We start from the raw sequence: 18,718 nt of genomic DNA, 5'->3' as shown, positions 1-18,718 counted from the left end.
TCTGTCTCTAAGGTGCAGGAAGCCAGGCTAGCCCGTGACCTGTGTGTAGTCTGTCTCTAAGGTGCAGGAAGCCAGGCTAGCCCGTGACCTGTGTGTAGTCTGTCTCTAAGGTGCAGGAAGCCAGGCTAGCCCGTGACCTGTGTGTAGTCTGTCTCTAAGGTGCAGGAAGCCAGGCTAGCCCGTGACCTGTGTGTAGTCTGTCTCTAAGGTGCAGGAAGCCAGGCTAGCCCGTGACCTGTGTGTAATCTGTCTCTAAGGTGCAGGAAGCCAGGCTAGCCCGTGACCTGTGTGTAGTCTGTCTCTAAGGTGCAGGAAGCCAGGCTAGTCCGTGACCTGTGTGTAGTCTGTCTCTAAGGTGCAGGAAGCCAGGCTAGCCTGTGACCTGTGTGTAATCTGTCTCTAAGGTACAGGAAGCCAGGCTAGCCCGTGACCTGTGTGTAGTCTGTCTCTAAGGTGCAGGAAGCCAGGCTAGTCCGTGACCTGTGTGTAATCTGTCTCTAAGGTGCAGGAAGCCAGAGTAGCCCGTGACCTGTGTGTAATCTGTCTCTAAGATACAGGAAGCCAGGCTAGTCCGTGACCTGTGTGTAATCTGTCTCTAAGATACAGGAAGCCAGGCTATCCCGTGACCTGTGTGTAATCTGTCTCTAAGATACAGGAAGCCAGGCTAGCCCGTGACCTGTGTGTAGTCTGTCTCTAAGGTGCAGGAAGCCAGGCTAGCCCGTGACCTGTGTGTAGTCTGTCTCTAAGGTGCAGGAAGCCAGGCTAGCCCGTGACCTGTGTGTAATCTGTCTCTAAGGTGCAGGAAGCCAGGCTAGCCCGTGACCTGTGTGTAGTCTGTCTCTAAGGTGCAGGAAGCCAGGCTAGTCCGTGACCTGTGTGTAGTCTGTCTCTAAGGTGCAGGAAGCCAGGCTAGTCCGTGACCTGTGTGTAATCTGTCTCTAAGGTACAGGAAGCCAGGCTAGTCCGTGACCTGTGTGTAATCTGTCTCTAAGATACAGGAAGCCAGGCTAGCCCGTGACCTGTGTGTAATCTGTCTCTAAGATACAGGAAGCCAGGCTAGTCCGTGACCTGTGTGTAATCTGTCTCTAAGATACAGGAAGCCAGGCTATCCCGTGACCTGTGTGTAATCTGTCTCTAAGGTGCAGGAAGCCAGGCTAGTCCGTGACCTGTGTGTAGTCTGTCTCTAAGGTACAGGAAGCCAGGCTAGCCCGTGACCTGTGTGTAATCTTTGTCTCTAAAATACAGGAAGCCAGACTAGCCCGTGACCTGTGTGTAATCTTTGTCTCTAAGATACAGGAAGCCAGACTAGCCCTAAGATGGACCTGTGACCTGTGTGTAATCTTTGTCTCTAAGATACAGGAAGCCAGGCTAGCCCGTGACCTGTGTGTAATCTTTGTCTCTAAGATACAGGAAGCCAGACTAGCCCGGGACAACGAAGCCTTGAAGAAAACCCTCCAGGACTACGATGACATGGTGGAGAAGTGAGTAGACCCCGCCCCTACTGAGTATTCTCCTGTGTGATTGGTAGCTTGTCTCACCTTTCTCTTCCCTGATTGGTGACTTACCTCACCTACTCTGCTGGTTGGTCACTTTGGTCCCTTATTCTTCCCTGATTGGTGGCTGGTCTGGATCTTCTACCTGTCTGATTGGTGGCTGGTCTGGACCTTCTCCCTGTCTGATTAGTGGCTGGTCTGGACATTCTCTCTTCCTGATTGGTGGCTGGTCTGGACATTCTCCCTTCCTGATTGGTGGCTGGTCTGGACCTTCTCCCTTCCTGATTGGTGGCTGGTCTGGACCTTCTCCCTTCCTGATTGGTGGCTGGTCTGGACCTTCTCCCTGTCTGATTGGTGGCTGGTCTGGACCTTCTCCCTGTCTGATTGGTGGCTGGTCTGGACCTTCTCCCTGTCTGATTGGTGGCTGGTCTGGACCTTCTCCCTTCTGATTGGTGGCTGGTCTGGACCTTCTCCCTTCCTGATTGGTGGCTGGTCTGGACCTTCTCCCTGTCTGATTGGTGGCTGGTCTGGACCTTCTCCCTTCCTGATTGGTGGCTGGTCTGGACCTTCTCCCTTCCTGATTGGTGGCTGGTCTGGACCTTCTCCCTTCTGATTGGTGGCTGGTCTGGACCTTCTCCCTTCCTGATTGGTGGCTGGTCTGGACCTTCTCCCTTCCTGATTGGTGGCTGGTCTGGACCTTCTCCCTGTCTGATTGGTGGCTGGTCTGGACCTTCTCCCTTCCTGATTGGTGGCTGGTCTGGACCTTCTCCCTGTCTGATTGGTGGCTGGTCTGGACCTTCTCCCTTCTGATTGGTGGCTGGTCTGGACCTTCTCCCTGTCTGATTGGTGGCTGGTCTGGACCTTCTCCCTTCCTGATTGGTGGCTGGTCTGGACCTTCTCCCTTCTGATTGGTGGCTGGTCTGGACCTTCTCCTGTCTGGTTGGTGGCTGGTCTGGACCTTCTCCCTGTCTGGTTGGTGGCTGGTCTGGACCTTCTCCCTGTCTGGTTGGTGGCTGGTCTGGACCTTCTCCCTGTCTGGTTGGTGGCTGGTCTGGACCTTCTCCCTGTCTGGTTGGTGGCTGGTCTGGACCTTCTCCCTGTCTGATTCCCCCATGGTGGTGGTTATATATATATATAACTGGTCTGGACCTTCTCCCCCAGTCTGGTCTGTCTGAATGGTGTATCTCCTCTTCTTCCGTATTGGTGATTCCCCCAGTGGTTATATATATATATATAATGTCTTACTGAGCCTTTCCCCCAGGCTAACATCTACTGCTATAGTGGTTATATATGTAACATGTCTTTACTGAGCCTTTCCCCCAGGCTAACATCTACTGCTATAGTGGTTATATATATAACATGTCTTTACTGAGCCTTTCCCCAGGCTAACATCTACTGCTATATTGGTTATATATATAACATGTCTTTACTGAGCCTTTCCCCCAGGCTAACATCTACTGCTATAGTGGTTATATATATAACATGTCTTTACTGAGCCTTTCCCCAGGCTAACATCTACTGCTATAGTGGTTATATATATAACATGTCTTTACTGAGCCTTTCCCCCAGGCTAACATCTACTGCTATAGTGGTTATATATATAACATGTCTTTACTGAGCCTTTCCCCAGGCTAACATCTACTGCTATAGTGGTTATATATATAACATGTCTTTACTGAGCCTTTCCCCCAGGACATCTACTGCTATAGTGGTTATATATATAACATGTCTTTACTGAGCCTTTCCCCAGGCTAACATCTACTGCTATAGTGGTTATATATATAACATGTCTTTACTGAGCCTTTCCCCCAGGCTAACATCTACTGCTATAGTGGTTATATATATAACATGTCTTTACTGAGCCTTTCCCCCAGGCTAACATCTACTGCTATAGTGGTTATATATATATATAACATGTCTTACTGAGCCTTTCCATGAGTCCACTCCAGTTTATATATACAGTGGGGAGAACAAGTATTTGATACACTGCCGATTTTGCAGGTTGTCCTACTTACAAAGCATGTAGAGGTCTGTAATTTTTATCATAGGTACACTTCAACTGTGAGAGACGGAATCAAAAATCCAGCAAATTACATTGTGTGATTTTTAAGTAATTAATTTTTATTTTATTTATTTATCAGTGAGTCGATCATTTTCCTGAGCTTTACAGTATTGTAGCCTACTGTACCTGATCATTTTCCTGGGCTTTACAGTATTATAGCCTACTGTACTGATCATTTTCCTGGGCTTTACAGTATTGTAGCCTACTGTACCTGATCATTTTCCTGGGCTTCACAGTATTGTAGCCTACTGTACCTGATCATTTTCCTGGGCTTCACAGTATTGTAGCCTACTGTACCTGATCATTTTCCTGGGCTTTACAGTATTGTAGCCTACTGTACCTGATCATTTTCCTGGGCTTTACAGTATTGTAGCCTACTGTACCTGATCATATTCCTGGGCTTCACAGTATTGTAGCCTACTGTACCTGATCATTTTCCTGGGCTTTACAGTATTGTCGCCTACTGTACCTGATCATTTTTCTGGGCTTTACAGTATTGTCGCCTACTGTACCTGATCATTTTCCTGGGCTTTACAGTATTGTCGCCTACTGTACCTGATCATTTTCCTGGGCTTTACAGTATTGTAGCCTACTGTTACCTGATCATATTCCTGGGCTTTACAGTGTTGCCGTCTACTGTACCTGATCATTTTCCTGGGTTTTCGAGGTCGGTGTAAAACAGGCATCTGATTATATTGTTTGTGAATGGCAATGTCCGTGACCAAAATCACCAAGTCTACCAGTACTTTTGAAATGTCTCCAGTAGATTTTCCATATTCCTCCTGAAAGCCCTAATCTGCTCTCTTAAATGAATAGAGATGTACTGTAAATGTCTTAAATGAATAGAGATGTAATGTAAATGTCTTAAATGAATAGAGATGTACTGTAAATGTCTTAAATGAATAGAGATGTACTGTAAATGTCTTAAATGAATAGAGATGTACTGTAAATGTCTTAAATGAATAGAGATGTACTGTAAATGTCTTAAATGAATAGAGATGTACTGTAAATGTCTTAAATGAATAGAGATGTAATGTAAATGTCTTAAATGAATAGAGATGTACTGTAAATGTCTTAAATGAATAGAGATGTACTGTAAATGTCTTAAATGAATAGAGATGTACTGTAAATGTCTTAAATGAATAGAGATGTACTGTAAATGTCTTAAATGAATAGAGATGTACTGTAAATGTCTTAAATGAATAGAGATGTACTGTAAATGTCTTAAATGAATAGAGATGTACTGTAAATGTCTTAAATGAATAGAGATGTATTGTAAATGTCTTAAATGAATAGAGATGTACTGTAAATGTCTTAAATGAATAGAGATGTACTGTAAATGTCTTAAATGAATAGAGATGTAATGTAAATGTCTTAAATGAATAGAGATCCTGGTCCTGGTGCTGCAGTATGTTATTACAGCATAATCAAAGTGAGGACCATCGGCATTCTGCTGTATACTTATAGCCGATTGTAACCTGAAAGTCAGACCTTTCCTCACCCCGCCCAAAACTCCACCCTTTAACACAGTTACCATTCAAAAACGAGGTGTTTATCTAAAAAAAAAAAAAGACATTGCGACCAAAGAGAACAGACGAAATGGACATCGTTCTCATCAAGACATAAGTAAGTGATGTCTGCTAAATAATCAAGTTAGGTTTCTCCAGAAATAAAGAATAAAAAATAACACCCCACATCCCAGTGCTGATTCCCAGGCTAAGATATACTGGTATATAACTGTTGTCCTGTCCTATAGGTACATCCCAGTGCTGATAACCTGGGCTAAGATCTACTGGTATATAACTGTTGTCCTGTCCTGTAGGTACATCCCAGCTCTGATAACCCAGACTAAGATCTACTGGTATATAACTGTTGTCCTGTCCTGTAGGTACATCTCTGTGCTGATAACCCAGACTAAGATCTACTGGTATATAACTGTTGTCCTGTAGGTACATCCCAGTTCTGATAACCCAGGCTAAGATCTACTGGTATATAACTGTTGTCCTGTCCTGTAGGTACATCCCAGTTCTGATGGCCCAGGCTAAGATCTACTGGTATATAACTGTTGTCCTGTCCTGTAGGTACATCCCAGTGCTGATAACCCAGGCTAAGATCTACTGGTATATAACTGTTGTCCTGTAGGTACATCCCAGTTCTGATGGCCCAGGCTAAGATCTACTGGTATATAACTGGTATATAACTGTTGTCCTGTCCTGTAGGTACATCCCAGTTCTGATGGCCCAGGCTAAGATCTACTGGAACAGGGAGAACTACCAGATGGTTGAGAAGATCTTCCGTAAGTCGGTGGAGTTCTGCAACGAACACGACACCTGGAAGCTCAACGTGGCTCACGTTCTCTTCATGCAGGAGAACAAGTACAAGGAAGCCATCGGCTTTTACGAACCCATCGTTAAAAAACACTACGACAACGTGAGTTAACTAGAGAGGGAGATGGGGGGAGAAAGGGAGGGAGGGAGATGGGGGGAGAAAGGAGAGATGGAGGGAGATGGGGAGAAAGGAGAGAGGGAGGGAGATGGGGGAGAAAGGAGAGATGGAGGGAGATGGGGGAGAAAGGAGAGATGGAGGGAGATGGGGGAGAAAGGAGATGGGGGGGAGAAAGGAGGGGGAGGGAGGGGGGAGAAAGGAGAGAGGGAGGGAGGTGGGGGGGAGAAAGGAGAGAGGGAGGGAGATGGGGGAGAAAGGAGAAAGGAGAGATGGAGGGAGGGGGATGGGGGGAGAAAGGAGAGAGGGAGGGAGATGGGGGGAGAGAGGGAGGGAGATGGGGGAGAAAGGAGAGAGGGAGGGAGATGGGGGGAGAAGGGAGGGAGATGGGGGGAGAAAGGAGAGAGGGAGGGAGATGGGGGAGAGATGGAGGGAGAAAGGAGAGAGGGAGGGAGATGGGGGGGAGAGATGGGGGAGATGGGGGGGAGAAAGGAGAGAGGGGGAGAGATGGGGGAGAGATGGGGGAGAAAGGAGAGAGGGGAGGGAGATGGGGGAGAAAGGAGAGAGGGAAGGGAGATGGGGGAGAAAGGGAGGGAGATGGGGGAGAAAGGAGAGAGGGAGGGAGATGGGGGAGAGATGGAGGGAGAAAGGAGAGAGGGAGGGAGATGGGGGAGATGGAGGGAGATGGGGGGGGGGAGAAAGGAGAGAGGGAGGGAGATGGGGGAGAAAGGAGAGATGGGGGAGAAAGAGATGGAGGGAGATGGGGGAGAGAAAGGAGAGAGGGAGGGAGAAAGGAGAGAGGAGGGAGATGGGGGGAGAAAGGAGAGAGGGAGGGAGATGGGGGAGAAAGGGAGGGAGATGGGGGGAGAAAGGAGAGAGGGAGGGAGATGGGGGAGAGATGGAGGGAGAAAGGAGAGAGGGAGGGAGATGGGGGAGAGATGGAGGGAGATGGGGGAGAAAGGAGAGAGGGAGGGAGATGGGGGAGAGATGGAGGGAGATGGGGGAGAAAGGAGAGAGGGAGGGAGATGGGGGAGAAAGGAGAGAGGAAGGGAGATGGGGGAGAAAGGGAGGGAGATGGGGGAGAAAGGAGAGAGGGAGGGAGATGGGGGAGAGATGGAGGGAGAAAGGAGAGAGGGAGGGAGATGGGGAGAGATGGAGGGAGATGGGGGAGAAAGGAGAGAGGGAGGGAGATGGGGGAGAAAGGAGAGATGAGAGATGGGGGAGATGGGGGAGAGATGGAGGGAGATGGGGGGAGAAAGGAGAGAGGGAGGGAGATGGGGGAGAAAGGAGAGGGGAGGGAGATGGGGGAGAAAGGGAGGGAGATGGGGGGGGGAGAAAGGAGAGAGGGAGGGAGATGGGGGAGAGAGATGGAGGGAGAAAGGAGAGAGGGAGGGGAGATGGGGGGAGAAAGGAGAGAGGGGAGGGAGATGGGGAGAAAGGAGAGAGGGAGGGAGATGGGGGAGAAAAGGAGAGAGGGAGATGGGGGATGGGGGAGAAAGGAGAGAGGGAGGGAGATGGGGGAGAGAGAGGGAGGGAGATGGGGGGAGAAAGGAGAGAGGGAGGGAGATGGGGGGAGAGAGGGGGAGATGGGGGAGATGGGGGAGAAAGGAGAGAGGGAGGGAGATGGGGGAGAAAGGAGAGAGGGAGGGAGAAAGGAGAGAGGGAGGGAGATGGGGGGAGAAAGGAGAGAGGGAGGGATCACATTGCCTTCAGGAAAATATTCAGACCCCTTGACTTTTTCCACACTTTGTTACATTTATAGCCTTATTCTAAAATTGATTAAAATAGTTTTTTCCCTCATCAACCTATACACAATACCCCATAATGATGAAGTAAAAAAATGTTGTGCTAATTTATTACAAATAAAAACTGAAATATCACATTTACATAAGTATTCAGACCCTTTACTCAGTACTTTGGCAGAGATTACAGCCTTGAGTCTTCTTGGGTATGATGCTACAAGCTTGGCACACCTGTATTTGGGGAGTTTCTCCCATTCTTCTCTGCAGATCCTCTGAAGCGCTGTCAGGTTGGATGGGGAGCGTTGCTGCACAGCTATTTTCAGGTCTCTCCAGAGATGTTAAATCATGTTCAAGTCTAGGCTCTGGCAGGGCAACAAGGACATTCAGTGACTTGTCCCAAAGCCACTCCTGCGTTGACCTGGCTGTGTGCTTAGGGTCGTCGTCCTGTTGGAAGGTGAACCTTCGCCCCAGTCTGAGGTCCAGGTTTTCATCAAGGATCTCTCTGTACTTTGCTTCGTTCATCTTTCCCTTGATCCTGACTAGTCTCCTAGTCCCTGCCGCTGAAAAACATCCCCACAGCATGATGCTGCCACCACCATGCTTCACCGTAGGGATGGTGCCAGATTTCCTCCAGACGTAAAGCTTGGCATTCAGACCAGAGTTAAATCTTGGTTTCATCAGACCAGAGAATCTTGTTTCTCATTGTCTGAGAGTCTTTAGCTGCCTTTTGGTAAATTCCTAGCGGGCTGTCATGTGTTTTTTACTGAGGAGTGACTTTTGTCTGGCCACTCTACCATAAAGGCCTGATTGGTGTAGTGCTGCAGAGATGGTTGTCCTTCTTGAAGGTTATCCCATCTCCACAGAGGAACTCTGGAGCTCTGTCAGAGTGACCATCAGGTTCTTGGTCACCTCTCTGACCAAGGTCCTTCTCCCCCGATTGCTCAGTTTGGCCGGGCGGCCAGCTCTAGGAAGAGTCTTGGTGGTTCCAAACATCTTCCATTTAAGAATGTTGAGGCCACTGGGTCCTTCAATGCTGCAGAAATGTTTTGGTACCCTTCCCCAGATCTGTGCCTCGACACAATCCTGTCTCAGAGCTATACAGACAATTCATTCCACCTCATGGCTTGGTTTTTTTCTCTGACATGCTCTGTCAACTGTGGAACCTTTCATATAGACAGGTGTGTGCCTTTCCAAATCATGACCAATCAATAGAATGTACCACAAGTGGACTCCAATCAAATTGTAGAAGCATCTCAAGGATGATCAATGGAAACAGGATGCACCTGAGCACAATTTCAAGTCTCGTCGAAAAGGGTCTGAATACTTATGTAAAAAAAAACATAATTCTTTTATTTTTATTTTTTTCGCAAAAAAAATCCAGAAAACTGTTTTCGCTTTCTCGTTATGGATTATTGTGTGTAGATTGCTGAGGAGCACGTTTTATTTCATCCATTTTAGAACAAGGCTGTAACGTAGCAACGTTTTTTGGAAAGGTCAAGAGGACTAAATGCTTTCCTAAGGCACAGTGTAATACCATTTGAATGTTTACGGGCCTTAGATGTTTCTGTTCAGAAAGCCCCTGTAGTGGACTACTGTTGACCGTAGTCATATAGACTATAGTACTGTTGACCGTAGTCAAATAGACTATAGTACTGTTGACTGTAGTCATATAGACTATAGTACTGTTGACCGTAGTCATATAGACTATAGTACTGTTGACCGTAGTCATATAGACTATAGTTCTGTTGACCGTAGTCATATAGACTATAGTACTGTTGACCGTAGTCATATAGACTATAGTACTGAAGACCGTAGTCATATAGACTATAGTACTGAAGACCGTAGTCATATAGACTATAGTACTGAAGACCGTAGTCATATAGACTATAGTACTGTTGACCGTAGTCATATAGACTATAGTTCTGTTGACCGTAGTCATATAGACTATAGTACTGTTGACCGTAGTCATATAGACTATAGTACTGTTGACCGTAGTCATATAGACTATAGTACTGAAGACCGTAGTCATATAGACTATAGTACTGAAGACCGTAGTCATATAGACTATAGTACTGTTGACCGTAGTCATATAGACTATAGTACTGTTGACCGTAGTCATATAGACTATAGTACTGTTGACCGTAGTCATATAGACTATAGTTCTGTTGACCGTAGTCATATAGACTATAGTACTGTTGACCGTAGTCATATAGACTATAGTACTGTTGACCGTAGTCATATAGACTATAGTACTGAAGACCGTAGTCATATAGACTATAGTACTGAAGACCGTAGTCATATAGACTATAGTACTGTTGACCGTAGTCATATAGACTATAGTACTGTTGACCGTAGTCATATAGACTATAGTACTGTTGACCGTAGTCATATAGACTATAGTTCTGTTGACCGTAGTCATATAGACTATAGTACTGTTGACCGTAGTCATATAGACTATAGTACTGTTGACCGTAGTCATATAGACTATAGTACTGTTGACCGTAGTCATATAGACTATAGTACTGAAGACCGTAGTCATATAGACTATAGTACTGAAGACCGTAGTCATATAGACTATAGTACTGTTGACCGTAGTCATATAGACTATAGTACTGTTGACCGTAGTCATATAGACTATAGTACTGAAGACCGTAGTCATATAGACTATAGTACTGAAGACCGTAGTCATATAGACTATAGTACTGTTGACCGTAGTCATATAGACTATAGTACTGTTGACCGTAGTCATATAGACTATAGTACTGTTGACCGTAGTCATATAGACTATAGTACTGTTGACCGTAGTCATATAGACTATAGTACTGTTGACCGTAGTCATATAGACTATAGTACTGTTGACCGTAGTCATATAGACTATAGTACTGTTGACCGTAGTCATATAGACTATAGTACTGTTGACCGTAGCCATATAGACTATAGTACTGTTGACCGTAGTCATATAGACTATAGTACTGTTGACCGTAGTCATATAGACTATAGTACTGTTGACCGTAGTCATATAGACTATAGTACTGTTGACCGTAGTCATATAGACTATAGTACTGTTGACCGTAGTCATATAGACTACAGGAGAGTAGGAGGTCTGGTGATGTCATGCTGCTGTTGAAATGAATCCTGTCTGCTCCCCTGCTGGCTACATAGCTGGAACACTGTAATATACAGGAGTGTCCCTGCCGACGTAAACCCTCGGTAACACCCACACACCCACGTCCCTGTACCCCAGCCTCACCCCTGGTGGGAGAGTGCAGTGACTCTGAATGCAGTGGCCAGTCTCACACCTGGTGGGAGAGTGCAGTGACTCTGAATGCAGTGGCCAGTCTCACACCTGGTGGGAGAGTGCAGTGACTCTGAATGCAGTGGCCAGTCTCACCCCTGGTGGGAGAGTGCAGTGACTCTGAATGCAGTGGCCAGTCTCACCCCTGGTGGGAGAGTGCAGTGACTCTGAATGCAGTGGCCAGTCTCACACCTGGTGGGAGAGTGCAGTGACTGAATGCAGTGGCCAGTCTCACCCCTGGTGGGAGAGTGCAGTGACTCTGAATGCAGTGGCCAGTCTCACACCTGGTGGGAGAGTGCAGTGACTCTGAATGCAGTGGCCAGTCTCACCCCTGGTGGGAGAGTGCAGTGACTCTGAATGCAGTGGCCAGTCTCACCCCTGGTGGGAGAGTGCAGTGACTCTGAATGCAGTGGCCAGTCTCACACCTGGTGGGAGAGTGCAGTGACTCTGAATGCAGTGGCCAGTCTCACCTCTGGTGGGAGAGTGCAGTGACTCTGAATGCAGTGGCCATTCTCACCCCTGGTGGGAGAGTGCAGTGACTCTGAATGCAGTGGCCATTCTCACACCTGGTGGGAGAGTGCAGTGACTCTGAATGCAGTGGCCAGTCTCACACTTTGGGGTCGCGTCCCAAATGGCCCCTTATTCCCTACAAAGTGCACAAATTTTGCCCATCGCCCATAGCACTCTGGTCAAAGGTAGTGCACTATGTAGGGAACAGGGTGCCATTAGGGATGCTCTGAATGCTGTGTCTCATCTCTGCATGATACTTTAGTGTTTCTGGAGTGATGAAGTGTTGAACATCCACAGTTTACCAACGCAGGTCTGCCCTTCTTCCCAAAGTGTCCTTCTGACTGATCTCTCTCTCTCTCTCTCTCTCTCTCTCTCTCTCTCTCTCTCTCTCCTCTCTCTCTCTCTCTCCTCTCTCTCTCTCTCTCTCTCCCCTCTCTCTCTCTCTCTCCCCTCTCTCTCTCTCTCTCTCTCTCTCTCTCTCTCTCTCTCTCTCTTCCCCTCTCTCTCTCTCTCTCTCTCTCTCCATTCCCCTCTTGCTCTCTCTCCCCACTCTCTCTCTCTCCCTCCCCTTCTCTCTCACCCCCTTCTCTTTCTCTCTTCCCCTCCCCCTCTCTCTCTCTCTCTCTCTCTCTCATCTCTCTCTCTTTCCCCTCTCTCTCTCTTTCTCTCTCCCCTCTCTCTCTCTCACTCTCTCTTTCTCTCCTCTCTCTCTCTCCATTCCCCTCTTGCTCTCTCTCCCCCCTCTCTCTCTCCCCTCTCCCTCCCCCTCTCTCTCTCTCTCCCTCCCCCTCTCTCTCACCCCCCTTCTCTTTCTCTCCCCCCTCTCCAGATCCTGAATGTCAGTGCTGTTGTGCTGGCTAACCTGTGTGTCTCCTATATCATGACCAGCCAGAACGAAGAGGTAGGAGTGAGTGAGTGAGTGAGTGAGTGAGTGAGTGAGTGAGTGAGTGAGTGAGTGGTGAGTGAGTGAGTGAGTGAGTGAGTGAGTGAGTGAATAGTATAAAACACAGTGAAACATCTGATCCCACCACTGTCCCTGTAACCATGTTCTCCTCAGGCTGAAGAACTGATGAGGAAGATCGAGAAGGAGGAAGAGCAGATCTCCTACGACGACCCCGATAAGAAAGTCTTCCACCTCTGTATAGTCAACCTGGTGATAGGGTGAGTTGGATTTACACGGTCCTTCAGCGGTATAGTGGAATCTCTCTTCCAGGACCCTGTACTGTGTTAATAGGGTTTATATCTCTCTTCCAGGACCCTGTACTGTGTTAATAGGGTTTATATCTCTCTTCCAGGACCCTGTACTGTGTTAATAGGGTTTATATCTCTCTTCCAGGACCCTGTACTGTGTTAATGAATAGGGTTTATATCTGTCTTCCAGGACCCTGTACTGTGTTAATAGGGTTTATATCTCTCTTCCAGGACCCTGTACTGTGTTAATAGGGTTTATATCTCTCTTCCAGGACCCTGTACTGTGTTAATAGGGTTTTCTCTTCCAGGACCCTGTACCGTGTTAATAGTGTTTCTATGTCTCTTCCAGGACCCTGTACTGTGTTAATAGGGTTTATATCTCTCTTCCAGGACCCTGTACTGTGTTAATAGGGATTATATCTCTCTTCCAGGACCCTGTACTGTGTTAATAGGGATTATATCTCTCTTCCAGGACCCTGTACTGTGTTAATAGTGTTTATATCTCTCTTCCAGGACCCTGTACCGTGTTAATAGGGTTTCTATCTCTCTTCCAGGACCCTGTACTGTGTTAATAGTGTTTATATCTCTCTTCCAGGACCCTGTACTGTGTTAATATGGTTTATATCTCTCTTCCAGGACCCCTGTACTGTGTTAATAGTGTTTATATCTCTCTTCCAGGACTCTGTACTGTGTTAATAGGGTTTCTATCTCTCTTCCAGGACCCTGTACTGTGTTAATAGGGTTTCTATCTCTCTTCCAGGACCCTGTACTGTGTTAATAGTGTTTATATCTCTCTTCCAGGACCCTGTACTGTGTTAATATGGTTTATATCTCTCTTCCAGGACCCCTGTACTGTGTTAATAGTGTTTATATCTCTCTTCCAGGACCCTGTACCGTGTTAATAGGGTTTCTATCTCTCTTCCAGGACCCTGTACTGTGTTAATAGTGTTTTTATCTCTCTTCCAGGACCCTGTACTGTGTTAATAGGGTTTATATCTCTCTTCCAGGGTTAATGAATAGGGTTTATATCTGTCTTCCAGGACCCTGTACTGTGTTAATAGGGTTTATATCTCTCTTCCAGGACCCTGTACTGTGTTAATAGGGTTTATATCTCTCTTCCAGGACCCTGTACTGTGTTAATAGGGTTTCTATCTCTCTTCCAGGACCCTGTACTGTGTTAATAGTGTTTCTATGTCTCTTCCAGGACCCTGTACTGTGTTAATAGTGTTTCTATGTCTCTTCCAGGACCCTGTACTGTGTTAATGAATAGGGTTTATATCTGTCTTCCAGGACCCTGTACTGTGTTAATGAATAGGGTTTCTATGTCTCTTCCAGGACCCTGTACTGTGTTAATAGTGTTTATATCTCTCTTCCAGGACCCTGTACTGTGTTAATAGTGTTTCTATGTCTCTTCCAGGACTCTGTACTGTGTTAATAAGGTTTCTATCTCTCTTCCAGGACCCTGTACTGTGTTAATAGGGTTTATATCTCTCTTCCAGGACCCTGTACTGTGTTAATAGTGTTTATATCTCTCTTCCAGGACCCTGTACTGTGTTAATAGGGTTTATATCTCTCTTCCAGGACCCTGTACTGTGTTAATAGGGTTTCTATCTCTCTTCCAGGACCCTGTACTGTGTTAATGGGGTTTCTATCTCTCTTCCAGGACCCTGTACTGTGTTAATAGTGTTTTTATCTCTCTTCCAGGACCCTGTACCGTGTTAATAGTGTTTCTATGTCTCTTCCAGGACCCTGTACTGTGTTAATAGGGTTTATATCTCTCTTCCAGGACCCTGTACTGTGCCAAGGGGAACTACGACTTCGGCATCACCCGTGTCATCAAGAGTCTGGAACCGTACAACAAGAAGGTTGCACATTGTTTTTCTATCCGGCAGTTCTGGAACATTCTCTTGGAAAGCCAATGTTTTTGGATGTTTTTACCACTTCACCCCTGACAAACATGTTGGTAGTGTGTCCCAAATGACACCCTATTCCCTATATAGTGCACTACTCTGTTTAAAAGAAGAGCACTACTCTGTTTAAAAGAAGTGCACTACTCTGTTTAAAAGTAGTGCACTAGATAGGGAATAGGGTGTCATTTGGGACATAACCTTCCAGAGTGTTTGATCTTTGTTTAGATATTGGCCAACCGAAACATAGCCCAGAGTTCTGCACCTGTGTCTGCTCACTCAGCCCGGCTGAACACACACAGAGTGTCTCTGTAGGAGTGTTGTTGTCATTCCTACAACTTTATCGACCACACACTGAGCTGCACATGACCGTCCCTCACAAGAGACACTCTATACTAGACTACACATGATTGTCCCTCACAAGAGACACTCTAGACTAGACCATCTCTGTAGGAGTGTTGTTGAGTTTCTAGAACTGTCTACCACCCACTCTTCCACTGAGCTACACAGTAGATGCCTCCATCATCTCCCCATCTCCTCTTTCTCCATCATTTGGGTCTTATCTCACAAAAAGGTTGTTGAACACCTTAAACTATCCCTCCATCCTCCTGTCTCACATCTTATTTCTTAGCTTGTTTAACTGGTTTTAACTCGTTTTAACTGGTCTTAGCTTGTTTAACTGGTTTTAACTTGTTTTCAGGCCAGGTACAAGTTGTTTAGATCAGGGTACCTGTCAAATTGACTGAGTCTCCTGAGTGTATATCCCTGCCCCCCCCCCCAATGTCCAGCCAGGTTTTCCAGAAATCCTAGTTGGAAGATTCCCTGAATCAGGAGGGAATGAGAAGGACATATCTATTCCTCTGACCAGGGTTTCGTATCCTTCTCTCGTGGTTGTCGTCCTGTGTGTGTAGCTGGGAACAGACACCTGGTTCTATGCTAAGCGCTGTTTCCTGTCTCTGCTGGAGAACACGGCCAAACACATGATCATGATCAGGGACTCAGTTGTTCAGGAGTGTATTCAGTTCCTGGAGCACTGTGAAGGTACGGACGCGCACACACACACACACACACACACATACATAATTACACGTGCAGACAGACACACACATGCACACTCACTCACACACACCCACAGACACGTGCAGACAGACACATACACAGTTTCAACACACCATTTACCCTGCTTTCGTCCCTCTCCTCTCTCTCCCTCCCCCTCTCTCCTCTCTCTCTCCCCTCCCCCTCTCTCCTCTCTCTCCCTCCCCCTCTCCCCTCTCCCTCCCCCCTCTCTCCTCTCCCTCTCCCTCCCCCTCTCTCTCTCCCCCTCCCTCCTCTCCTCTCCTCCTCCCCCTCCCTCCTCTCCCTCCCCCTCTCCTCTCCCTCTCCCTCCCTGCCTCTCCCCCTCTCTCCCCCTCTCCCTCCCCCTCCTCTCCTCCTCTCCCCCTCTCTCTCCTCCTCCCCCTCTCCTCTCCCTCCCCCTCTCCCCTCTCTCTCCCTCTCCCCCTCCCCCTCCCCTCTCTCTCTCTCCCCCTCCTCCCCCTCCTCCTCTCCCTCCTCCCCCTCCCCCTCTCCCTCTCCTCCCCCCCTCTCTCCCCCCTCCCTCCCTCCCCCCTCCCTCCTCTCCCCCCCCTCTCTCCTCTCCCCCCCTCTCCTCTCCCTCCCCCCTCCCTCTCTCTCTCCTCCCCCCCCTCTCTCCCTGTAGTGTACGGTAAGACAGAGCCAGCCATGATAGAACAGCCACTGGAGGAGGACAGGATGCACATCGGAAAGAACACCGTCACCTACGAGTCTCGCCTCCTCAAAGCTCTCTTCTATGAGGTCATCGGATGGAACCAGTGATGTCATACTAGAACGGAACAGAGCCTGTGATGTCATCGAACGGAACCCGGTGATGTCATCGGACAGAACCAGTAGTTTACACTAAAGCCTTTTTAAAACCTGTTCTACACCCCAAACAGTTCAACTCTATCGACCTGGACCACATCACATGAGCTGTTATACATTATATATGTGGCTTGTTGTTATTTTCTGCATCGTCTGAAAGTTACAAGCTGTTGTTCTGACTTCTGTTAAACATATTCTGGACTCTCTATCCTCGTCTTACTCACACACACAGTGGGAGACGCCATGGGGCCTCATTCATTTGAGCGTGTTTAGTTTAGTTGAGCCTGGGCCCGGAGAGCTGTTGGCAGAGACAACATGCAACACAACATAAACACAATATAAACACAACAATATAAACACAATATAAACACATTATAAACACAAAATAAACACAATATAAACACAACATAAACACAACATATAAACAACATAAACACAATATAAACACAATATAAACACAATATAAACACAATATAAACACAACATAAACACAACATAAACACAACATAAACACAATATAAACACAACATAACACAACAATATAAACACAACATAAACACAACATAAACACAACATAAACACAATATAAACACAACATAAACACAACTATATAAACACAACATAAACACAACAAACACAACAACATAAACACAATATAAACACAACAACATAAACACAACATAAACACAACATAGACACAACAACATAAACACAATATAAACACAATATAAACACAACAACATAAACACAATATAAACACAACATAAACACAACAACATAAACACAACATAAACACAACAACATAAACACAATATAAACACAACATAACCACAATATAAACACAACATAGACACAACAACATAAACACAATATAAACACAACATAAACACAGCAACATAAACACAATATAAACACAACATAAACACATTATAAACACAACAACATAAACACAACATAAACACAATAAAACACAACATAAACACAATATAAACACAACATAAACACAATATAAACACAACAACATAAACACAACATAAACACAATATAAACACAACATAAACACAATATAAACACAACATAAACACAATATAAACACAACAACATAAACACAATATAAACACAACATATAAACAACATAAACACAATATAAACACAATATAAACACAATATAAACACAACATAAACACAACATATAAACAACATAAACACAACATAAACACAATATAAACACAACATAAACACAATATAAACACAACATAAACACAACATATAAACAACATAAACACAATATAAACACAACAACATAAACACAACATAAAAACAACATAAACACAACATAAACACAACATAAACACATTATAAACACAACAACATAAACACAACATAAACACAATATAAACACAACATAAACACAATATAAACACAACATAAACACAATATAAACACAACATAAACACAATATAAACACAACATAAACACAACATAAACACAACATAAAAACAACATAAACACAATATAAACACAACATAAACACAATATAAACACAACAACATAAACACAACATAAACACAATATAAACACAACATAAACACAATATAAACACAACATAAACACAACATAAACACAACAACATAAACACAATATAAACACAACATAAACACAACAACATAAACACAATATAAACACAACAACATAAACACAATATAAACACAACATAAACACAATATAAACACAACAACATAAACACAACATAAACACAATATAAACACAACATAAATACAATATAAACACAACATAAACACAATATAAACACAACATAAACACAATATAAACACAACAACATAAACACAACATAAACACAATATAAACACAACAACATAAACACAACATAAACACATTATAAACACAACAACATAAACACAACATAAACACAATATAAACACAACATAAACACAACAAACACAACAACATAAACACAATATAAACACAACAACATAAACACAACATAAACACAACATAGACACAACAACATAAACACAATATAAACACAATATAAACACAACAACATAAACACAATATAAACACAACATAAACACAACAACATAAACACAACATAAACACAACAACATAAACACAATATAAACACAACATAAACACAGCAACATAAACACAATATAAACACAACATAAACACAT

General features: G+C 45.1%; 1 protein-coding gene across 1 annotated transcript; it reads left to right on the top strand.

Moving 5' to 3' along the window:
* Positions 1 to 1,353: 1,353 nt before the first annotated feature.
* On the top strand, positions 1,354 to 16,729 carry LOC112241957 (tetratricopeptide repeat protein 30A-like; the record flags this gene model as incomplete). The annotated part of the gene is made up of 7 exons (XM_042314920.1): positions 1,354 to 1,481; positions 5,775 to 5,985; positions 12,374 to 12,445; positions 12,602 to 12,705; positions 14,522 to 14,600; positions 15,554 to 15,683; positions 16,342 to 16,729. Coding segments are annotated over 7 exons (861 nt in total), but the record flags the coding sequence as incomplete, so codon positions are not given.
* Between the last annotated feature and the right edge of the window lie 1,989 nt (positions 16,730 to 18,718).

The sequence above is a fragment of the Oncorhynchus tshawytscha genome, unplaced genomic scaffold, assembly GCF_018296145.1.
Source record: "Oncorhynchus tshawytscha isolate Ot180627B unplaced genomic scaffold, Otsh_v2.0 Un_contig_1870_pilon_pilon, whole genome shotgun sequence".
Lineage (NCBI taxonomy): Eukaryota > Metazoa > Chordata > Actinopteri > Salmoniformes > Salmonidae > Oncorhynchus > Oncorhynchus tshawytscha.
This window is presented reverse-complemented; position numbering and strand designations above follow the sequence as displayed.